Source organism: Propithecus coquereli, unplaced genomic scaffold, assembly GCF_000956105.1.
Source record: "Propithecus coquereli isolate 6110/MARCELLA unplaced genomic scaffold, Pcoq_1.0 Scaffold46, whole genome shotgun sequence".
NCBI classification, from domain to species: domain Eukaryota; kingdom Metazoa; phylum Chordata; class Mammalia; order Primates; family Indriidae; genus Propithecus; species Propithecus coquereli.
Genome location: NW_012150396.1, coordinates 4,827,171 through 4,845,287, shown reverse-complemented (window position 1 = coordinate 4,845,287; position 18,117 = coordinate 4,827,171). Strand labels below are relative to the sequence as shown.

Here is an 18,117-nt window from a genome sequence, read left to right as displayed (position 1 = left end):
AGATGGTGATGAGAATTTTTAAAAGCTTGAGTTAGGAAACAGAGGTTTTACTGCTAATTATGGAAATTGAATCACCTTAAATAAAAACAAATAGCTTATGGCAATGTTTATGTAAAAAACAATTTTCAATAGAGGCAATAGTAAAATTTTATATTTCCCAAATGGTATGATTATAACTGTAATATACTCCTATTTATCTAATTTATCCTACATTTTCTTTTTGGCAGATTGTTTTAAAGGAGGCAATAATGAACTGAAATCTACAAAATTGTAAATATATATCCATCACTGGTTGGAGAATTAGAAAAATGAATGTCTACCACCTCTTCTCAATCTAACTTAATTGGTTTTATTAGGGACTCTTAATCTACTAGAGCACTATGTTAGGAAAACGAATAAATAGTTTTGAATTGAAAAAAATAACTATAAAATATATATAAGCACAACATATAGTTGTCCTAACAACCCCATGAGAAAAATAAATTTTTAGGTAGGGACATGAGCATGAACTAGCTGACTATGATGGACACTGACTGCTGTATAGTCATACAGAAGTCAAGGTGAGAAAAAGAAACTGAGAGTATATATCTTTTCATATCAAGACGTAGGTGTCACATTTTTAAAAAAGTATAGCGCTTTTAAGCACATCAATAAGAAGTATTTAGAAGTTCCTAAAAATAACCCTGAGAATAATATTAGATTTCATGGACTCATAGAAAAATCTATTCCAATAGCATATTCATTTTGCAGATAAGATCAATGAAGTATAGATATAGTAAGTGACTTTCCCAAAAGGACTCAGCTAGTTAGTAGCTGGGAGACTGAAAGAGAGATTTCCATTTTAGGCTAAAATAGCTTGCCTCATGCCAGACTCTGTGCATGCAAAGAATGCTTTAAAAACTCATTCACGATTTTGCAGAAAATGGCCAATAACATTGGAGAAGTTCTTGGAAGACAAAAGAATAGATACCTCTCAAAGGTGGTAGCAACAATTATGGTCCCATTGGAAGTAGTTTAATGGAAATTTACAACATTGCTAATAAATTGTTTTAAAAAAGGGTCCATATATTTCATAAGCAAGAACTTTGAAAACATAGTAGGCACACCAAAACTTTGTGTTCTCTGTCTCTGTCTCTCTTTCTGTATGTAGTTATCAACCCATGGGAAAAAGTTATCAACCCAATTTAGAAAACTGGTTCTAAAACGTGACAATAAGCCAGAGGCTGCTGTGTATGTCCAATCTACTTACACTGAGGAACATAACTTAAGCTGTTGACCAGACAAATATACTGTTCAAGCAACGTTTCTCCAAGCAGTAAACATGCTTCTCTTCACATTTTCCCAGATGATAAAGAATAAAGAATGAAAAGACCAGAAAAATAGGCTGAGTTGAACACAGATTTTGTAAAAACTATTTAATAAATGCTAATTAAAGATGGTAGTTGTAGCAAAGGACCCATAGAAGTATAGATCTTTCATAATTAGATGAGGTCAGTGAAATCATGAGGATGAAAAAAATGATTCAACCAGGTACAAAATTGTAGAGAAATATTTAAGACCAGTAATTTGGTTCTCAAACAGAAAAATGGCTGTGCATATGAATTAAACAAACTTGTTCAATCAATAACTGTTTAATATTTACAGGCCCAGACAATATAAGCAGAACACATGTTTTCTGCCACCAAGAAACTTACAATCTGGTAAGAGGCAAGACTAAAATCAAGTATGGACGTTAAACTACCATACCCTGACTACTAATGTTTGAAGGATTAAGAGGAAGAACTCGCTTGGGTGGCAACTGTGGATTGTAGGGTTAGGATTTAGATGGGAAAGAGAGGGAAAAAGAATGGGATGAACCCAGGTGAAAAGGTTTGTGTGGATATGATAAAAATGGTCCCACCAGGGGAAACCCTGTGCTGCAGAGAAATGAAAAATTGAGCATAGGAAGGGTGAGATTATAGAGACTTTAAGATGCAGAAGTTTGAGCTTGGTCCAGTAGGCAATAGGGGGTCATTTAGATTTCTGAGCAAACTGGAGCCATCAAAGCAGTGATAGTTTATTAAAATAAACCTGGGAGTGATACGCAAGATGGATGAGAAGGGCGGGGAGGCACCACGGGAGGAGGAGTTGGTCAGGGGTTGTTGCCATGTCAGGCATGAAGTGGACTCGATGTGGACCTAGTGGAAAGGAAGAATAGGCGGCCTCAAGAGACACTTTGGAAAGGAAGTAGGAGCGCCTGGTGAGATGGAATAAAGAAAGAATTAAGAATAGTTTTTAAGTGGCTCTCAAGTTTCTATCCCTCCAGATTCAAAGATTCATGGCATCTCTAACAGAAAGTAGTTCGTTAAGAAAGGAAATCATTCGGTAGTGGGAAAGGTAATCAGTGTAATTGTGTGTATTGGTGGAAGTCGGTAAGGAAATGGAGCTGCCATAGTAGAAACACGCCTAGACAGACGAAGGCAGACACAGATGGAAGAACTGGGCGCTATAGCATGGAAGCACTCAGAGGGAGTGAACGAACCAAGAAAAGATGACAGACTTGAGGATCCCAAAAATCAGGGGATGGACAGAGAAACTGGAAATACCAAAATGGAGTGGATCCATCAGAGGAGAAATGAAATGAAAGTTGATGGTAGAGAGACCGAAAAAAAAGAAAAAGAAAAAAGAGTGGTTTGGTGTAAATGTCACAGAGAAGCAAGGGTGATAAGCACAATGGACTTGACATAGAGGCACAGAGGTCACCGTTGACCTTTGTAAGAGAAGTTGTGACAGAATGATGATGGTGATGGAGACTAGAACGTAGGAGTCTACACCAAAGAATGAATCAGAAGCAGAGGTGGTGGAGACGAGCCACATGGTCTAGTCTTTACTTAATGGGAAGGAAAGAGTCAAAGGGAAGTGACGATAAGAAATCCTTAGAGAGGGCTCGCTACGTGTCCAGCGCTGTTTGAAGTGTCTAATATGTATTTAGCCCTTTCCTCCTCTCAAGAGCCCCATGAGGCAGACACCGACTGCTATTAATACTGTCCTCGTTTTATAAACAGGAAAACTGAGGCACAGAGAAGTGAAGTGACTTAGTCACACATTTGGTGAGCGGGAAAGCTGAGATTTGAACCCGAGCAGCTGCAGCTCCAGGGCCACAGAGCTCCTGCTTGCTTTGCCGGGCTCCCTGTGCAAGCAAGGAGGCAAAGCTGGCCGAACTGTCACAAGAGTCACACCCGATATGGCTTAAGTGTCTCTGCAGGTGGAAGGGAAAGAAAAGAAGGGGTTGAAAAATGCCAGAAAATGAAGAAGATAAACTGGGCAGAAAGAAGGGCATGGGGTCAGGAAAACAGGGAGAGCAGTGGAGCCCCTGAGATCAGGGGTGTGGAGGCCCATCAGTGTCACCGTCTGCGTGCCGGGGCGGGGCGCAGGGACTTGCCTGTAAGGCTTCGTGGAGGTTGCCGTTGTAGTCTATGATCTCGGTGGCTCCTTGATCCCCCTTTTGACCAGGTGGACCCTGCAACAAAAGCCACCATGGCAAAGTCATGGGACTTACAGTAGCATAGAGAGTGGACGTGCCAGACACAGAAATAGCAGCTTGCAGCTCCCTTGACATTACTTCCCTACTAAGGCCCGACTGTGCTTTAGAATAAATAAATAACTGTGTTCCGATTTTGTCCTTATGTCAAAGGAGGCAAACCACTTCTAACTTCCTGTCTCTGGTAGGTTAAAGATATGAAATCTGATTTTAAGAAAGATATAATTTTTTTTTTTTTAAAGAGACAGGGTCTCGCTATGTTGCCCAGGCTAGTTTTGAACTCCTGGGCTCAAGCAATCCTATCTCGGCCTCCCAAAGTGCCGAGATTACAGGCATGAGCCTCCAAGCCCAGCCAAGATATGATTTAATCTTTGAAACTGTTTTCTGAAAATTCTAAAATATAGGCTAATCTCATGTAACTGGCAAAATTTTATTGGCTTTATACATATTTATTAAAGTAACACCTCTTTTTACTCATCCATACCTCAATAGATTGCTTCCTAATTCTTTAAAAAGATAGAACATTGTTCTGTAGAAATACTTAGCTTTCTCAACAGAAATGTCATGAAAATTAAATCAAATAGCAAAAAGGAGAGTATATATCTCTTTAAGAAGTCTACCCTCATTAGATCTGCTACTTAATTTCTATTAGTCATGTCCTAATTCCCTGCCTTTTTTTTTTAAAAAAAGGCTCTGAACACATGGGTTATTGCTTTCTCTATAACTGGGTTCACTGAACAATGGAAAATTCTATGAGCGGATGGCGATGGGCTTGCCATTGCTCATTTAACAGAGGGGAAGTAGGCAGGAAGAGTTCTTTAGACTTTCTTCTCAAGGAAGCTTATTGTGTGTGCTAGAATCCCCACACTCACTGTTCCTGGTGACTAAAATAACAATAACGAGGTGAGGGACAGCAGGAATAATTACAGTCTACCGCCGGTGCTATTTCTGGGTGCAATTATCCAGATGTCCTGTGAGAAGCCGCACAGACACCACTTCAGACCTGGCTTGTGGGGCGCAGAGTGTGAAGAGAGGCTCACTCACCCTTGGTCCCAGAGCTCCAGAGTCCCCTTTGTCTCCACGGTCACCCTTTTCCCAAAGAAAAGAGAAAAAACTCAATTAGTGGTGGTGCCAACAGTCTAGACATCTCCCAGGTCTAAGGATGTATTTGTACCTTACAGCAGCACTTTTAACAAGAACTTCTGAAGTGGAAAACAACAACAATATCCACCACCAAAATGGCAAATGCTTTTTTAAGATGCAGCTTGAAGGGAATTAAAGTCCCTTTTTCAGATAATAGAGGATCTTGGAACAAAAATATATAGTAACTCTCACTAGGTGGGATCTGCGAACGCAAAGCAAGCGGTTTCCATGGCACCCAAAGTAAGCTTTTACCTTTCAGATCGAGGCATGTTCTTCCTGTTATTTGAAGCGATTTGGGGCAAAGGGACAAAGAGCCAAGCTATTGTGCTGTCTGTTCTCTGAGAAAGAAACTATAGATAATTGGGACAGGGGAGGGACGGGGAGCTCATTCTAGGGAGAATTGGGAAAGAAGGGTCATGGGCCCGGCCTCCCTCTGATGATGGGCATTTAAGGAAAGGTCGTTCTGCAGGGATGCAGGCATTTCAACTCGCACGGTGCTGAAGTGGACAGCAGCCGGCGGAACTGGCTGGCAGGGCTGAAGGTCATGGCCACAGCAAACCCAGCCCTCTTTCTCTCTTTTTTTTTTTCCCCTAATGCAATATGAAAATATCTGAAGTTTTATTTATGGTGTCATTACCTCACCTGTAGTGACAGTAGGAATAGTCTAAGCCCTCGAAATTCTCAAAAGTGTAAACTGACAGTTTGGGGAGGAGATTTGAACCTGTGCAGATTTAAAGGTTCTTTCCAACAGCCTTAAATGTATAGAGGCCTTTTCCTATATGGACTTTGAAGCATTTTTATATGTCTTTCTACATAAACTGGGAAAGGACCAATGAAGACTAGCAGGAAAAAGGATTATAATTTTTCCCATCCACATTATGCTAATAACATTGAGTATAACAATTAAATTTCCTATGAATAGAGCATTCATAATCTCTGCTCTCTGTTTTCTTCATTTGGCACCCATTTTTCCACATTACTAGCTAATAGCATTTTATTAGCTAATAGCATTTTATGATTCTGCTGACAGTAATACGCTATTGCAGATAGTATAAAGAACGTGATAAAGGGAAGAATTTGAATTGGTGGCAAAATTTTAATGCACTGTAGGGAGTCTACTAACCTAAAAGCAAAGCATAATTTGAACATTTATCACAAAGATAGCTAGGGGGTGAAAAATAAGATTATATAATATATAATTTAAATTAAGTAAAGTTCTTATTTTTTTTTCCAAAGAAGCTATTCTTATAAAACAGGAAATACAGCTTCTCTTAAAGCATAGTTTGAAGCACAAGTATACACGAGAAGAAGCAAGATGAAACAAACCAATTGTCTGGGGCTATCACGGGGATGAAACTATTGCGATCCCAGTGTGCAAAAGAGTTTAATCTAAAACACGATTCTCTGGGGAAAAGGCAAACAGCACAGACCTTGAAGGCCTCACGTTACATTAAGATGGTTACCAGGTTACTGACCTTTGACCCCTTTGGGCCTCTAGCTCCTGATTCACCTTGTTTCCCCTATTGTAGGAGAACATGAAGATGAAAAAGAGAAAATGACGGAGGAGATAAGAACAGAAAAGAGAAATTAGCAGTGACTCAGATCAATGAAGAAAATGGAAACACTTTATTTTAACTGCCTCAGTATATGGCTCTATGTAATGTTGGTTATTATAACATACACATGAGTGTCCTCACCATAACTTTAGTTCATTCTCTGGTCTCCCCACCAACCTTCATTCCATTATCATTCTGAAGGCTTCCTTCCCATCAGCGGATGGGAAGAGCTCTGTGAATAATTCTCATTAGGCTCAACAGTGTTTGCATAAATTTCCTTTTCATCAGAGAGTAAATCGTTTCCTCTGTCTCCAAGATGGGTTATTAAAATAAAGTGTGACCACATTAGTTTGCAGGAAGTTTAGATGAACAAAGGTTGAACAGTCAAATACATCCGTAGCTCTAATATTTTCAAGGTGTTACACTCTGTCCGGTTACCATAGAAACGAATGCAGCATTTATCGACAGATTTTCTCAGTAAGTTTTAATACATGCTGAGTGATAACGTGCTAATACAATAGCACTTCTCCCTTTACGTTTGGATGTGCTATTAAATTTGCTCACCAAACAGAGTGGATTAAACAGAGTAAGCTGAATTTTAAAATCTCTTTTGCAAAGAACGAACTGGTGTGCGTTTCAATAAACTGTGATTTGGACTATTTTTATACTTGTTGAGAAATTTAATTTTAGTTTTCCATGTTCTAAAGCAAGTGGTGCACATTTCCAAATCAAAGACTGTTATTTTCCAAGGTAAGAATAACTGACCTTTGGTCCAGGGGCTCCAGGCTCCCCTCGCTCACCTCTCCCAGGAGGCCCTGCCTCCCCACGTTCTCCCTGTCACAAATTGCAAAACAGGTAAGTGGCAGGCCCCCCAGGCTGGTCCTTGTAGATTAATAAATGAGTTGAATGAAATCAAAGAAAGCAGAGACTTACTTTGTATTTACCAACTACCCAGAACTGTATTCACCTCTTAACATGAATTTACCTCATTTAATAATCAAAACAATTCCTGATCTGTAAACAATAATGACTTTTCCATTTTGACATTGAACTCATGTGAAGGTAGGCAATTCCAATGACAATGAACTTCAAAATATTGTTAATAAAATGAATTTCCTACCCATGTCCCTTCTTGTGGAAATACGAAACAGGTATGGTACATTCCTTACTTTTATCGGGGTTCAGAGCAGTTATCTGTTATAAAGGTAAAATCACGCCAGGGTCTTCATAACAGTAATTAATGTTGACTTTACGGTTCTACATCTGGATCTTTTTTTGAAACTGCAGAATAGTTTAAAATCAGTTAACTAAAGAAAAGATATTTTGGGATGAACTCCACTCTCTACTGCCTGTGTTTCTTCTACCTTCCCTTATATAGCAAACGAAATGCCACAAACATTTGCAGATCTGGTCCCTGCCTGGTTCCGCTACACTGACGGATTCTCCCTCTCTCTGTCACTGTCCGCGTCCTCACGGCTGCCTTCTTTCCTCACCCGGCTCTGCGCCCGCGTCCTGAATAAACACATCAGTTCTCACAGTGACAGGGAATGCCCATCGTTCCCTCGCTCGTTCCCTCTTCTCATTCCAGAAAGGCACTTCTCGTGTGAATCTGCTCAGCTCACACAGGCATCCCTCATATTTTATTAATAAGCCTGACAGCTCATCACGTGAGGAAGAAATTTCTTAAGAAAACAACAATTTTGCATAATTCCACCGAGTTTCAGTGCGCCTTAGGCCACACATAGTTTCCATCTACTAGGATTAGAGTATTTTCACTTGACCAGCGGAAACGAGTGTTCTTCTGTCAGAACAGACCATGAGCATATTTCTCTAACACTTGGAAATCATCCCTGGCTTATTTCTGGTGAACGCAAGACACATTGAGGCAAAGACTGCTACGGTTTAAAAATGAAAGAACGCAGTTTGATGTAATTTTTCCCCTTATTTGATTCACGAGCCTGTCATGAGTAAAGTTCCAGCATCAGAGCTGTAGCTTTTCATGTCTTACTGGGCACATGAAAAGAGAACCACAGCCTAGCTGTTCACGGCAACGTATTTTTTTCCACGGCCACATATACATTTTGCTAGTAGGGTCCTTTCCGGGGTTGCCAAGTAGAAGATCATGAGATGGTTTTCATTACAGAATATTTCTGCAGACGTTATGCAGGGTGGAGCCTTTTGGGATGAGGCACTGAGGAATCTATATGACATCAGTACTTGCCTTTGAAATACAGGGAGTAATGGGAAAAGTAATAATGTTTGATTTACAAGTATGTCCTAAAATTGGTGATGCGGGGCAGGAGTTAATGAGCGCTCTCTCTGCTCCTCAGAATTCCCCCACTTCTTCATGTGGTCGGGAGGCTAATAGTGTCACAGCAGTTTAGGAGCAATTTGGGGGACAACTGAACTAATATATTCCACTATCCTGTTGCCTTGCCTAACGCTTTCTGGAATTAACTTTGCCTTACTCTATTTAATACAGTGTCCCATCGGAAGTGTCAGTAATGGGTGGATTCAGCTGCTTTTGTTCTCTTTTAGGCAAAAATATCTGATCACCTAAGTAACTCAGTTACTCCACATTTCTTTCAATGAACTAAAAATAGAAGACAAAAATTTCAGAAAAAATGATTCCACTTACTTTTGTTCCTGGTAACCCTGGTAAGCCTGGTTCTCCTTGAGGACCAATGAAACCTGGTTCTCCCTTTAAAAAGATGGGCATATGAGATGATTATTCATTTGATAGTCAATAGATAAAGCCAAACTCGTTTCCTTCTACTATGATTTTACTTCCTTGATTGTATACAGCCTTCTGGCTGAGATCCAGCTACGGACCATAAAATTAATCAGAATTGGTTTTGATCAGTGAAAACACTTTGAACGAAATGTTGGAGAAGCTTTAGAAAGTGAAAGTGACAAACTAATCGGATAAATGTCTTTACAAGCTCCTTTCTCACCACTTACCGCGTTAAGGTAGACCATGTTTGGGTGGATATGGCAGGTAGCCCCTGCAATGGGCCTCGGTGATCCCACCCCCTGGGGTTTAAGCCCTTGTGTAATCCCCTCCCCTTGAGTGCGGCCTGGCTCTGCTGACTCACATCTAACAGCAGGAGTGCTGGGATAGCCCTTCCGAGTCTAAGTCGTAAAAAGACTGTGGCTTCCATCTGGGGGGCCCTTTCTTGTTCCCTCCGACTTGGATCACGGGCTAGGGCAGAGGCCAGCTGCCATGCTGTGTGCAGCCCTATGGAGAATCCCACACTGTGAGGACCGAGTTCTGCCAACCTGCACATGCGTGAGCTCGGGAGCAGGTGTCCCGCCTCTGCAGAGTCCGCAGAGGAGACCAGTCCCAGACGACAGCCTCGCTGCGATCTCCTGAGAGACTGAGCCAGGGGCGCCTCACTGTGCTGTGCTTGAATCCCTGTCCCTCAGAAACTGGGAGATAATGTTTGTTATTTTAAGTCACTAAGTTTTGGGGTAATATGGTAGGCAGTAAGAGATAACTGATACAATGGATGTGACCAGGGAAGAGATTTAGGGAAGTTCAGCATGAAAGGAAAAATCTCTCTCCTTGCCACACCTCCAAAACCTTATCTGCACTGCCTGGTCATACACCCAGCTAGTATAATAAAAACCGTATTTGGTCTTGGTCCCCAATTCCTGGCACTGATCTCCTAAAAGCCTTGGAATTTTCTCGGTGGTAGGAATAAGGAACATCTTTTTTTTTTTTTTTTTTTTTGAGACAGAGTCTCGCTTTTGTTGCCCGGGCTAGAGTGAGTGCCGTGGCGTCAGCCTAGCTCACAGCAACCTCAAAGTCCTGGGCTCGAGCGATCCTCCTGCCTCAGCCTCCTGAGTAGCTGGGACTACAGGCATGCGCCACCATGCCCGGCTAATTTTTTCTATATATTTTTAGTTGTCCAATTAATTTCTTCTTTCTATTTTTAGTAGAGACGGGGTCTTGCTCTTGCTCAGGCTGGTCTCGAACTCCTGAGCTCAAACAATCCTCCTGCCTCAGCCTCCCAGAGTGCTAGGATTATAGGTGTGAGCCACCACGCCCGGCCAAGGAACATCTTTTGTTATTCATAACCAACCCCTTTCAACCATACCTGAGTTTATGTGAATGAGGGGACTTTTATCAGCCCCTAGATAGCTTCAGGATGGGAACTGGTTGCCAGAGGAACCAACTGTTGATAAGAAGGTTGGAACTTTCTGCCCCACCTCCCAGCCTCTGCGGAGGGAAGAGAGGCTGGAGATTGAGTTCAGTTGCCAATGGCCAATGATGCAATCAATCATGCCTGGGTAGCGGAACCTCCATAAAAACCCCCAAACGACAGGGATGGGAGGGCTTGTGAGTTGGAGAGCACATCCATATGCCAGGAGGGTGGGATGTCCAACTCCACAGGGACAGAGGCTCTTGTGCTTGGGACTGTCTCAGACTTCACCCTATGTAGTTTTTCATCTGGCTGTTCATCTTTATCCTTTATAATCAACTATGATAGTAAATAAAGCATTTTTTCTGAGTTCTGTGAGTTGTTCTACCAAATTGTCGAGCCTGATTTGTGAGAAGCCCCGAATTGGCAGCCAAATGAGACAGAAATGTGGGTAACCTTGGGACTCAGTCCATGTCACTGGCGACTGAACTGAGGTCAGTCTTGCGAGACTGAGCCCTTAGATCTGTGGCGTCTGGTACCAAGCAGGGTAGTTAGTGTCAGAATAGGACGGTGCCAGAGAACCAGAGAGTTAGAGAATTGCTGTTGGAAAAGACACCGCATATTTGGTGTGAGAAAATACCTGAGACCGGTGTTCACACAATATAAGGGTCTAACTACTTGAAATCTATGACAAAATTTTAAAGCCAAAATCATAATGGCTCTATTCCCATATATCCTGTTTTTTTCCCCCTCTTGGATTATTTCTGGAGCAGTTGTTAATGTTATTTGATATATTTGATTTCTTTTAAGGCAGCGGTATTTCAACCTTTGTTTCATGATACTTGGAGTAGAGAAGGAAGGAACAGAGAGAATGTTTTAGAAGATGAGCTAAAATGTCATAAAATATTTTACAAACATGTGAACTTTCAAAATATGCTACATAAAACCTTGGGTATTGGGTGGGGGACAAAAGGATATCACCACCACAAAACATACCATACTGATCTATAACTCAAACAGATTTATCTCTAGCTTTGGTGTTCATGTGACTGATTTAAGAAAAAAAAAAGTGGGGGTGGAGAATGAATGCTTTCGGTTTATTGCTTGTGAACTTTCTGTAACTCTCTATTCTATCCACCCCACACTCTTACACCTAATGGAAAGGAGAATCTGAAAATATAATTTTGGGTAGATCTCTTAATGGTCTAAAATGAAAATCTGAATCATATTTGGAGAAATCAATAACTGTTCTACTTCTAGTAAAAGAGTTTAACTTCTTATTTCATAAATAAAAAATTAGAAGGAATACATTTGTTAACATGCAAAATATTTTTCCCAATAAAATTATATATACAAATAAATAAATATTCCCTCCCCGCTTTCAAGAGAAATGCTGTGTTAAAGTCAATGTGTTTCATTGGTAACAGCTCAGTGTCATGGAAATGCAATGCAAGTTAATATATTGAAAGTTTACATATCTTCAAGTAGAAATAAAATGAGCTCATGTTTGTTTAGCAAATCAAATAGAAGCACCATTAAAACATACTAATAAAAGAGAAGAAAAAACAGTAAATGCTGCAAAAACACATTTCTTATTCAGGTTAGTGTTTAGTTTATAAAAAGATGAAACATGCGAGTGCATTATTCACAAACAAATGAGGCTTTGTGATCTCAGTTGCCAGACAAAAGTATTTTTTCTTCCTTTTTTAATAGAACGTATTATTAAATTCCCTTGAGTAAGTGTATAGAAATTTTTTTTAAACAGAATGTTCAGGGGAAAATTTTTTATTTTATTTATTAATTTTTTATTTATTTTATTTTACTTATTTATTAGCAATAATTGGACAGTCTTCACAATGTTAGCACTATTAATATTGGCTAATTTTAAAGGCTTTGAGTATGATTAGTTATACCTGATCATGTCACTCTAAGAAAACATCTACCATATCTCTACATTCTGACATACTTTTTATTTCAATTTCTTCAAGGAGAAAAATGGCATACTTAACTTTAGGATCGGATCACAGTTTTATGTTTATTTACTTCCAGAGCTCTCAATCACTTTAGAGACATTTCCATCCTTTTTGTATCTTGGCAGGATGGGGAAGAGATAATTATTGGTCTCTTTTCTCTCTCAGGCTTCAAAAACAATTGCTGAAGTCCACAAGGCGTGGATATATCTACTCGCAGTTGTGAGCTGGCTGGGCTGATTTTTACCTTGTTAAGCTTATACCAGAGGCTCTCAAAGTGTGCTCTGGGCCCCCTGGGGATCCCTGGACCTTTTCAGGGAGTCTTTAAGGTCAAACTATTTTCATAACACAAAGACATTATTTGCTTTTTTTACTTTCATTCCCTCTTGAGTGGACAGAGTATGAAAAATTCATTATATGGTTCCAGATTCCACACTGCACCTAACCTCTAGGAAACTAGCATGTGTGGAGTTTGGGGTAGGGTCAAAGAAGAATATCAACATTATCTGAATAGGCTATTAAAATAACCTTCCTCTGTCCAATTAAATATCTGTATGAGGCTGGTGTTTCTTCATATAGTTTAACCAAAACAATAGATTGCAACATATTAAATGTAGAAGCAGATAGGAAAATTCAGTTACTTTCTACTAAGCCAGACATTAAAGAGATTTGACAAAATCTCCCCCAAAAAGTATAACAACGTCACTTTTCTTGCTCAACTTTTTAAATCTTGTCTCTAACAAAAAACAATTACAGTTCATAAAACACACTATTTAACATGTAATTGATTTTTAAAAATTTCTCAGTTTTAATTTCTGATACAGAAATGTCAATAGATATAACCTACATAAATAAAAATTCTTTCAATCCTAATTTTTAAGAGTATAAAGGGATTATGAAACCAAAATGTTCAAGAACTGCTGGTACAAAAATGCAGAATTGTGTTAAAGGCTGACTTTGTAAGCTGGAGTCCTGAGTGCCAAATAATAGAAGATTCTGGCACTGTTGAGGGGTGGCTTAGATAAGACTTAACATTAGAAAATGCCAGCAAAGCACTTAGCACTCTCCCAATAAAGTGTGTGCAATATATGCTTGTTATTATTATTTCCCTTATCTTACAGGCTTGAAAATATTAGCTATCATTAATATTTTTATTATTAGTAGTAGTATTACAATCTCTGCAACCTAATTGGTAATACAAAAGGAGACTTCTTGTCAACTTTCAACCTGCCTGGGGCTACATTCAATACTTCTTCAACTTCTTTTAAGAAGTAACCCTAAATTTTCTCGTGTGAATATATCATTATTTTATGAGCAATATCTATTTTCCAGGGCAGTTAGGACTGCAACACCAAAAGAGGTTTAAAACATACAAACTGTGTAAGATAGAGATGTGACAGTTTTCCTAAGAATGAATTTTCCTCCTTTAAGGAAGGAAAAGGAGAAAGTGGTCAAACTTATTAAATTTCCCTAAATAAATTAACCCTTTAAAAAAGGCCTACTTCTTTGAGAAGGGCTGATACACAGTTTAAAGGTTCTAGAATCTCCTAAAATGTCTAGGAAAAAGGCAATAATGACAACCTAAAGTTATAGAAATACTTTCTTGTGATAAAACAAGTAAGCAAGTGGCTATTGTACTGTAGTCACAATTCGTCACAATTCTTGTCAACCAGGATGGAGGAAAGAGACTGGGCCAGGGGGAAAAGGTAGGAGTACGCAGCAAAACATTTTTAGGAAATCATCTTTGGAGTAATCAGACTACAGAAAAACAAGCTTATATAAGTTTTCAGGGCAACAAACAGGAGAAATAACCATTTATATCAGACTATATAATGATTCTCTCCTAGCTGTTTTACATTTTTAATCTTTAATCAACGGGAAATAGGCAAATGCTAAATTGAGAATTATTCACACTTATTTGTCTGAAGAGACAAAGTAGGGGAGGAAACTTGAACCATAATGGAATTAAGCTCTTACATTACTTTTAATAAAGGAAAAAATAAATCCAGAAGGTTTTTTTCTCCCCTGTCTTTTTTTTTTACTAGGCAATTACCTGAATTAGAAAATCCAAATCATAACTTGAAGGAGCTGCTTTGGGAATAATATGGGATGTAAAGCAGAGACCCTCGGGAAGGGCAGGTGCTGGCTGTTGTCATCAGAGAAACGTGGATTTAAACAGGCAAACAGTAGGTAAAATAGCTCTACCAACGAAGGGGAGACAATGAAATATTTTCTGAAACTATTAACCTTTTACCGTTAATGATCTGTTAGTGCTTTTTAAAGAAAATAACAAAAATGTCTAAGAAAAATGGGGGAAAGGCAAAGATTTTAAACACCTAGTTTTCCTAATATACCAGGGCATCAGCGAAGGGCATAAGAATGAGTTGAGAAGAGCACTATTTCAGAGTTACTCTAATCTATTTTTCTCTAAAATATCACATAAATGTTTCTTCTCTCATGTCATCTATATACATTCCACGTTCTCCATCCTTCTATCTACTCAGCACCATCTCAAGTTGGGTAGCATTTTAGGGTTTCACTTTTGTTATCAGTGAGAACAACAGGATGACAAAGTCCACTGGGTTTGCTCAGCTGGCGCTGATGATCGTGGGGAAGGGTTTGAAGAGTGACGGCCACCAACCGCCATCTTAAAATCAGTCAGTGCTTGCAAAGTGAGTGCCCAGCTAAAAAGAGACAGAAAAGAAAAAAGAAGGAAGAGAAGGAAGACGAGAAGGATAGGGAAAGAATGCAGGGAGGGAAAGAGAGAGGGAGGAAGACAAGAGGAAGAGGAAGAATGGAGAGGAACGGGTGTCTGAGGAGTTTCTGTTCCCCTCTCCATTACCGAGACAGTTACATTCAGATTTCATCTGTTATTTTTGTTTTCATTGTTTCATGTTGTTTTGTTTCCATTGGTTCTGGAAATCTCCAAACCAGATTTACTCTTGGGACAAACAGAAAAATCTAAACAATATATTATCTAACCCTTAAAATAAGTACAGAACCATGATTTAATCAAAGCCTGGGGATCAGAATACAACACTATTTATCAGAGCCCTTAATATAATCCAAAATTTTAATCACTAGAACATAATTAATAACTGGAACCCTATTCTGCTTCCCAAGCCACGTGCTAACCAGTGACTAAAGGGGTTGTCACAGAAACAGCTCAGCTCTGTTGGTGTATTGTAAGATGGACTAACGCAGCATCAAACTCCAAAATGAAGGAAAATTTGCTCTAATTTTCTGGCCTTTTCCTGGATATTGCATCTGATGTCTCCCTGAGTTGTTTCATGAGTTTTATCCTTTGGTTATCCTTAAGATTAATTAGTTAGCTCATCATCAATGAGTTAAAAAACAGGTGTCAATACTAAGACTGTAACATATTTCCCTGTGTTGAGCTGGTGGAAAAGACGAGTAGCTTTGGTTTTGGCAACTAAACTGGGGTTCAGGTAGGACAGAAGTAAGGCTGTTAATTCAGGATAAAGCTCTGTATAGGCCTGGAAGCAGCAGCAAGCAGACCAATCGGAAAATCTGACATAGGTTGCTAATGTGAACAAAAGCTTAGAACAACCAGAGCACATAAAGATACAAAATCAAGTCTATGGAGAAAAACTGCAGCTGAAATCAGAAGTGTGTCTTCACCTGACCAGCTATGGAAGGCCTGAGGGTCTCACATGGATCTTTCCAACTATAGTTAACCTAGGGCAGCCACGCTTCAACCTTACAGTGTTAAGCTCAATGGACATAAGCCACAATAACTACAATAATATGTACTCTATTTGGAAATTATCCTGGTTAAAAAGTTCTATCATTGATTCGGGTGTCAGTATTCAGTCTCTCTCTCTCCTCACTTTCCCTTTTCTTTCATAAACTGGCAATATGTACACATAAAAATAAACACAGACGATTTAGCTACAGAAAAGTGGGTCCTACTCATCCTGTGTAAGATGAAAGGAAGACACCCTAAAGATAAGATTTTTGACTGAAGCCACTTTTCTTCTGCTCATTTGCTATTACTTGTAAAAAATTTAAATAGTCTATTGAGATATCAGCTTCAATTATGTCTTTCGGCCAAAAAACAAAAAACTAACAAACAAAATAACCACACAAACAACTACCATCTCTAGCAATCACAAGAGCAAAAAAAAAATTGGTAGAGCAAAGCTGGGAAATTCCTTAGGAACATGACATTTCTGAAATCTAACAATGACTGCCAAAGGTCTCATTAAGTCTTAAAATTCTGTATTAAATCTTGACTGATTTTTCTTCAAACCCACACTTAATACATAGCAAGAAAGTATTTCAGATGACCTTATTTTATCTTCTCAGTGGTCTCTGGAACAGTCCACTTAACACTTTCTTGTCAAATGTACATAATGATGAGAAGAGTCAACAAACACTTAGATGGGATTATTATTCAAGATAAGAAAACAAGAGACAGCTTCATTTATACAGATACGGCTGGCTCGCCAGGTGTTTCCCTGTAAACGTTGGATATACCATGCATTAAATGAATGGTGGCCAGAAAGTCCTAACTGATTAGCTCTGGTCCACAGAAAAATCTCTGGTTTTTCATTTATTGCCATTTGCTTTATTTTTATAAGTCAATATCAATTAAAGGAGTAAAAATTATTATTTTTTTAGCCTGTCTAAAAAAACTTCTAATATACCGCTTAAACCAAGTCATGTTTTCCATGATATTTATTATCCCCAAGCAGATCCAATTTTCATTGCCCAATAAATAGTACAACAGGGCTTGAAAAAAATGTGCTGATTTGCCTGGGTGCTAAAAGCATCACCAATAATTTTGATTAATGTGTCTTGACACTGAATGCATTAGCCATACAAGATTCTTATTGCTTGAAGGCTAATTAGAATTCAAGTCAGCATGATACCTGCTTTTGAGGATTACAGCAAGAACATTTGTTGTAAGAAGAATTTCCAGGCAGCCAGTTTCGGTAATGATTGATTTGTAAAACTATGGAAGAGAAAAAAGAATGAGAAAGTAGAGTCTGCCCCCAAAACACTTATTTCCCTTAAGGATCAAATTTGAGTATAAATTAAACATCTTGGTGGCTCTCATGAAAATGAACTACAATAGCAGGTTTATTTAAAATCCAGAAAACATACCTTTCTGATTTTTTTTTTTCTTAACAGGATTACATCATGAAAGCCCATTCGCTGTATTTATTGGAGGTTTCATTACGGTTGCTAAAAATCTCTGGGTTCTGGTTGTATGAGTTTCCTAATTGGGCTCAAATTACTCAACTTCTCAGATGGACTTTGAGTGAGCAGGAAATAATTATAAGTAACAATAACACAATGTTATTCTTTCAATCAGTATTTCTCCTTTTTCTTTTTCTCTTTTAGGAATTCATTTCACATCCTATGTTACTTCTGAAAGTTTTCCTCTGCTATTTTTAAAATGAGATTTGATGTTTCTGAGGAAGGAACCGCATCTCTAGTGGATTTAGAAGGTAAGTCTCTATTCGATTACTGAACACTAGACCTAATCCTAAGAATGCCAAAGTAAATGTTCCTGCCACCTGTAAAAGTTAGTCTTTATATGATTTAGTGTCAAGGATGATTTCATATGACGAGGTTTAAAGAGTTAGTGACTGTCTCATACCCTCCCAGTCCTCAGGTTCTTGATCTGAATGTCAAACTTCCAGTCATGTGGAAGCCAGAACAAAAACCCCAAGCTTTGAAGCAAGCTATCCTGTGAAAATTTCTTTGCCACCTAAATGATTTGATGTAATTTTTACCATATTATGTCTCCCTTA

At 38.9% G+C, this 18,117-nt stretch overlaps 1 protein-coding gene across 3 annotated transcripts in view; it reads right to left on the bottom strand.

Annotated features, from left to right (window-relative positions):
• Positions 1 to 18,117, bottom strand: part of COL25A1 (collagen, type XXV, alpha 1) — a 358,759-nt gene that overhangs the window by 44,337 nt on the left and 296,305 nt on the right. For 2 of the 3 annotated variants that reach the window (XM_012655108.1, XM_012655107.1), the window contains exons 19-23: positions 8,858 to 8,920; positions 6,985 to 7,053; positions 6,139 to 6,183; positions 4,565 to 4,609; positions 3,422 to 3,499 (exon numbers count right to left, since the gene is read on the bottom strand). In XM_012655108.1, the coding sequence (XP_012510562.1) occupies positions 3,422 to 3,499; positions 4,565 to 4,609; positions 6,139 to 6,183; positions 6,985 to 7,053; positions 8,858 to 8,920 (300 nt within the window). The remainder of the gene's footprint in view (positions 1 to 3,421; positions 3,500 to 4,564; positions 4,610 to 6,138; positions 6,184 to 6,984; positions 7,054 to 8,857; positions 8,921 to 18,117) is intronic. The other variant, XM_012655109.1, reaches the window with a different exon arrangement.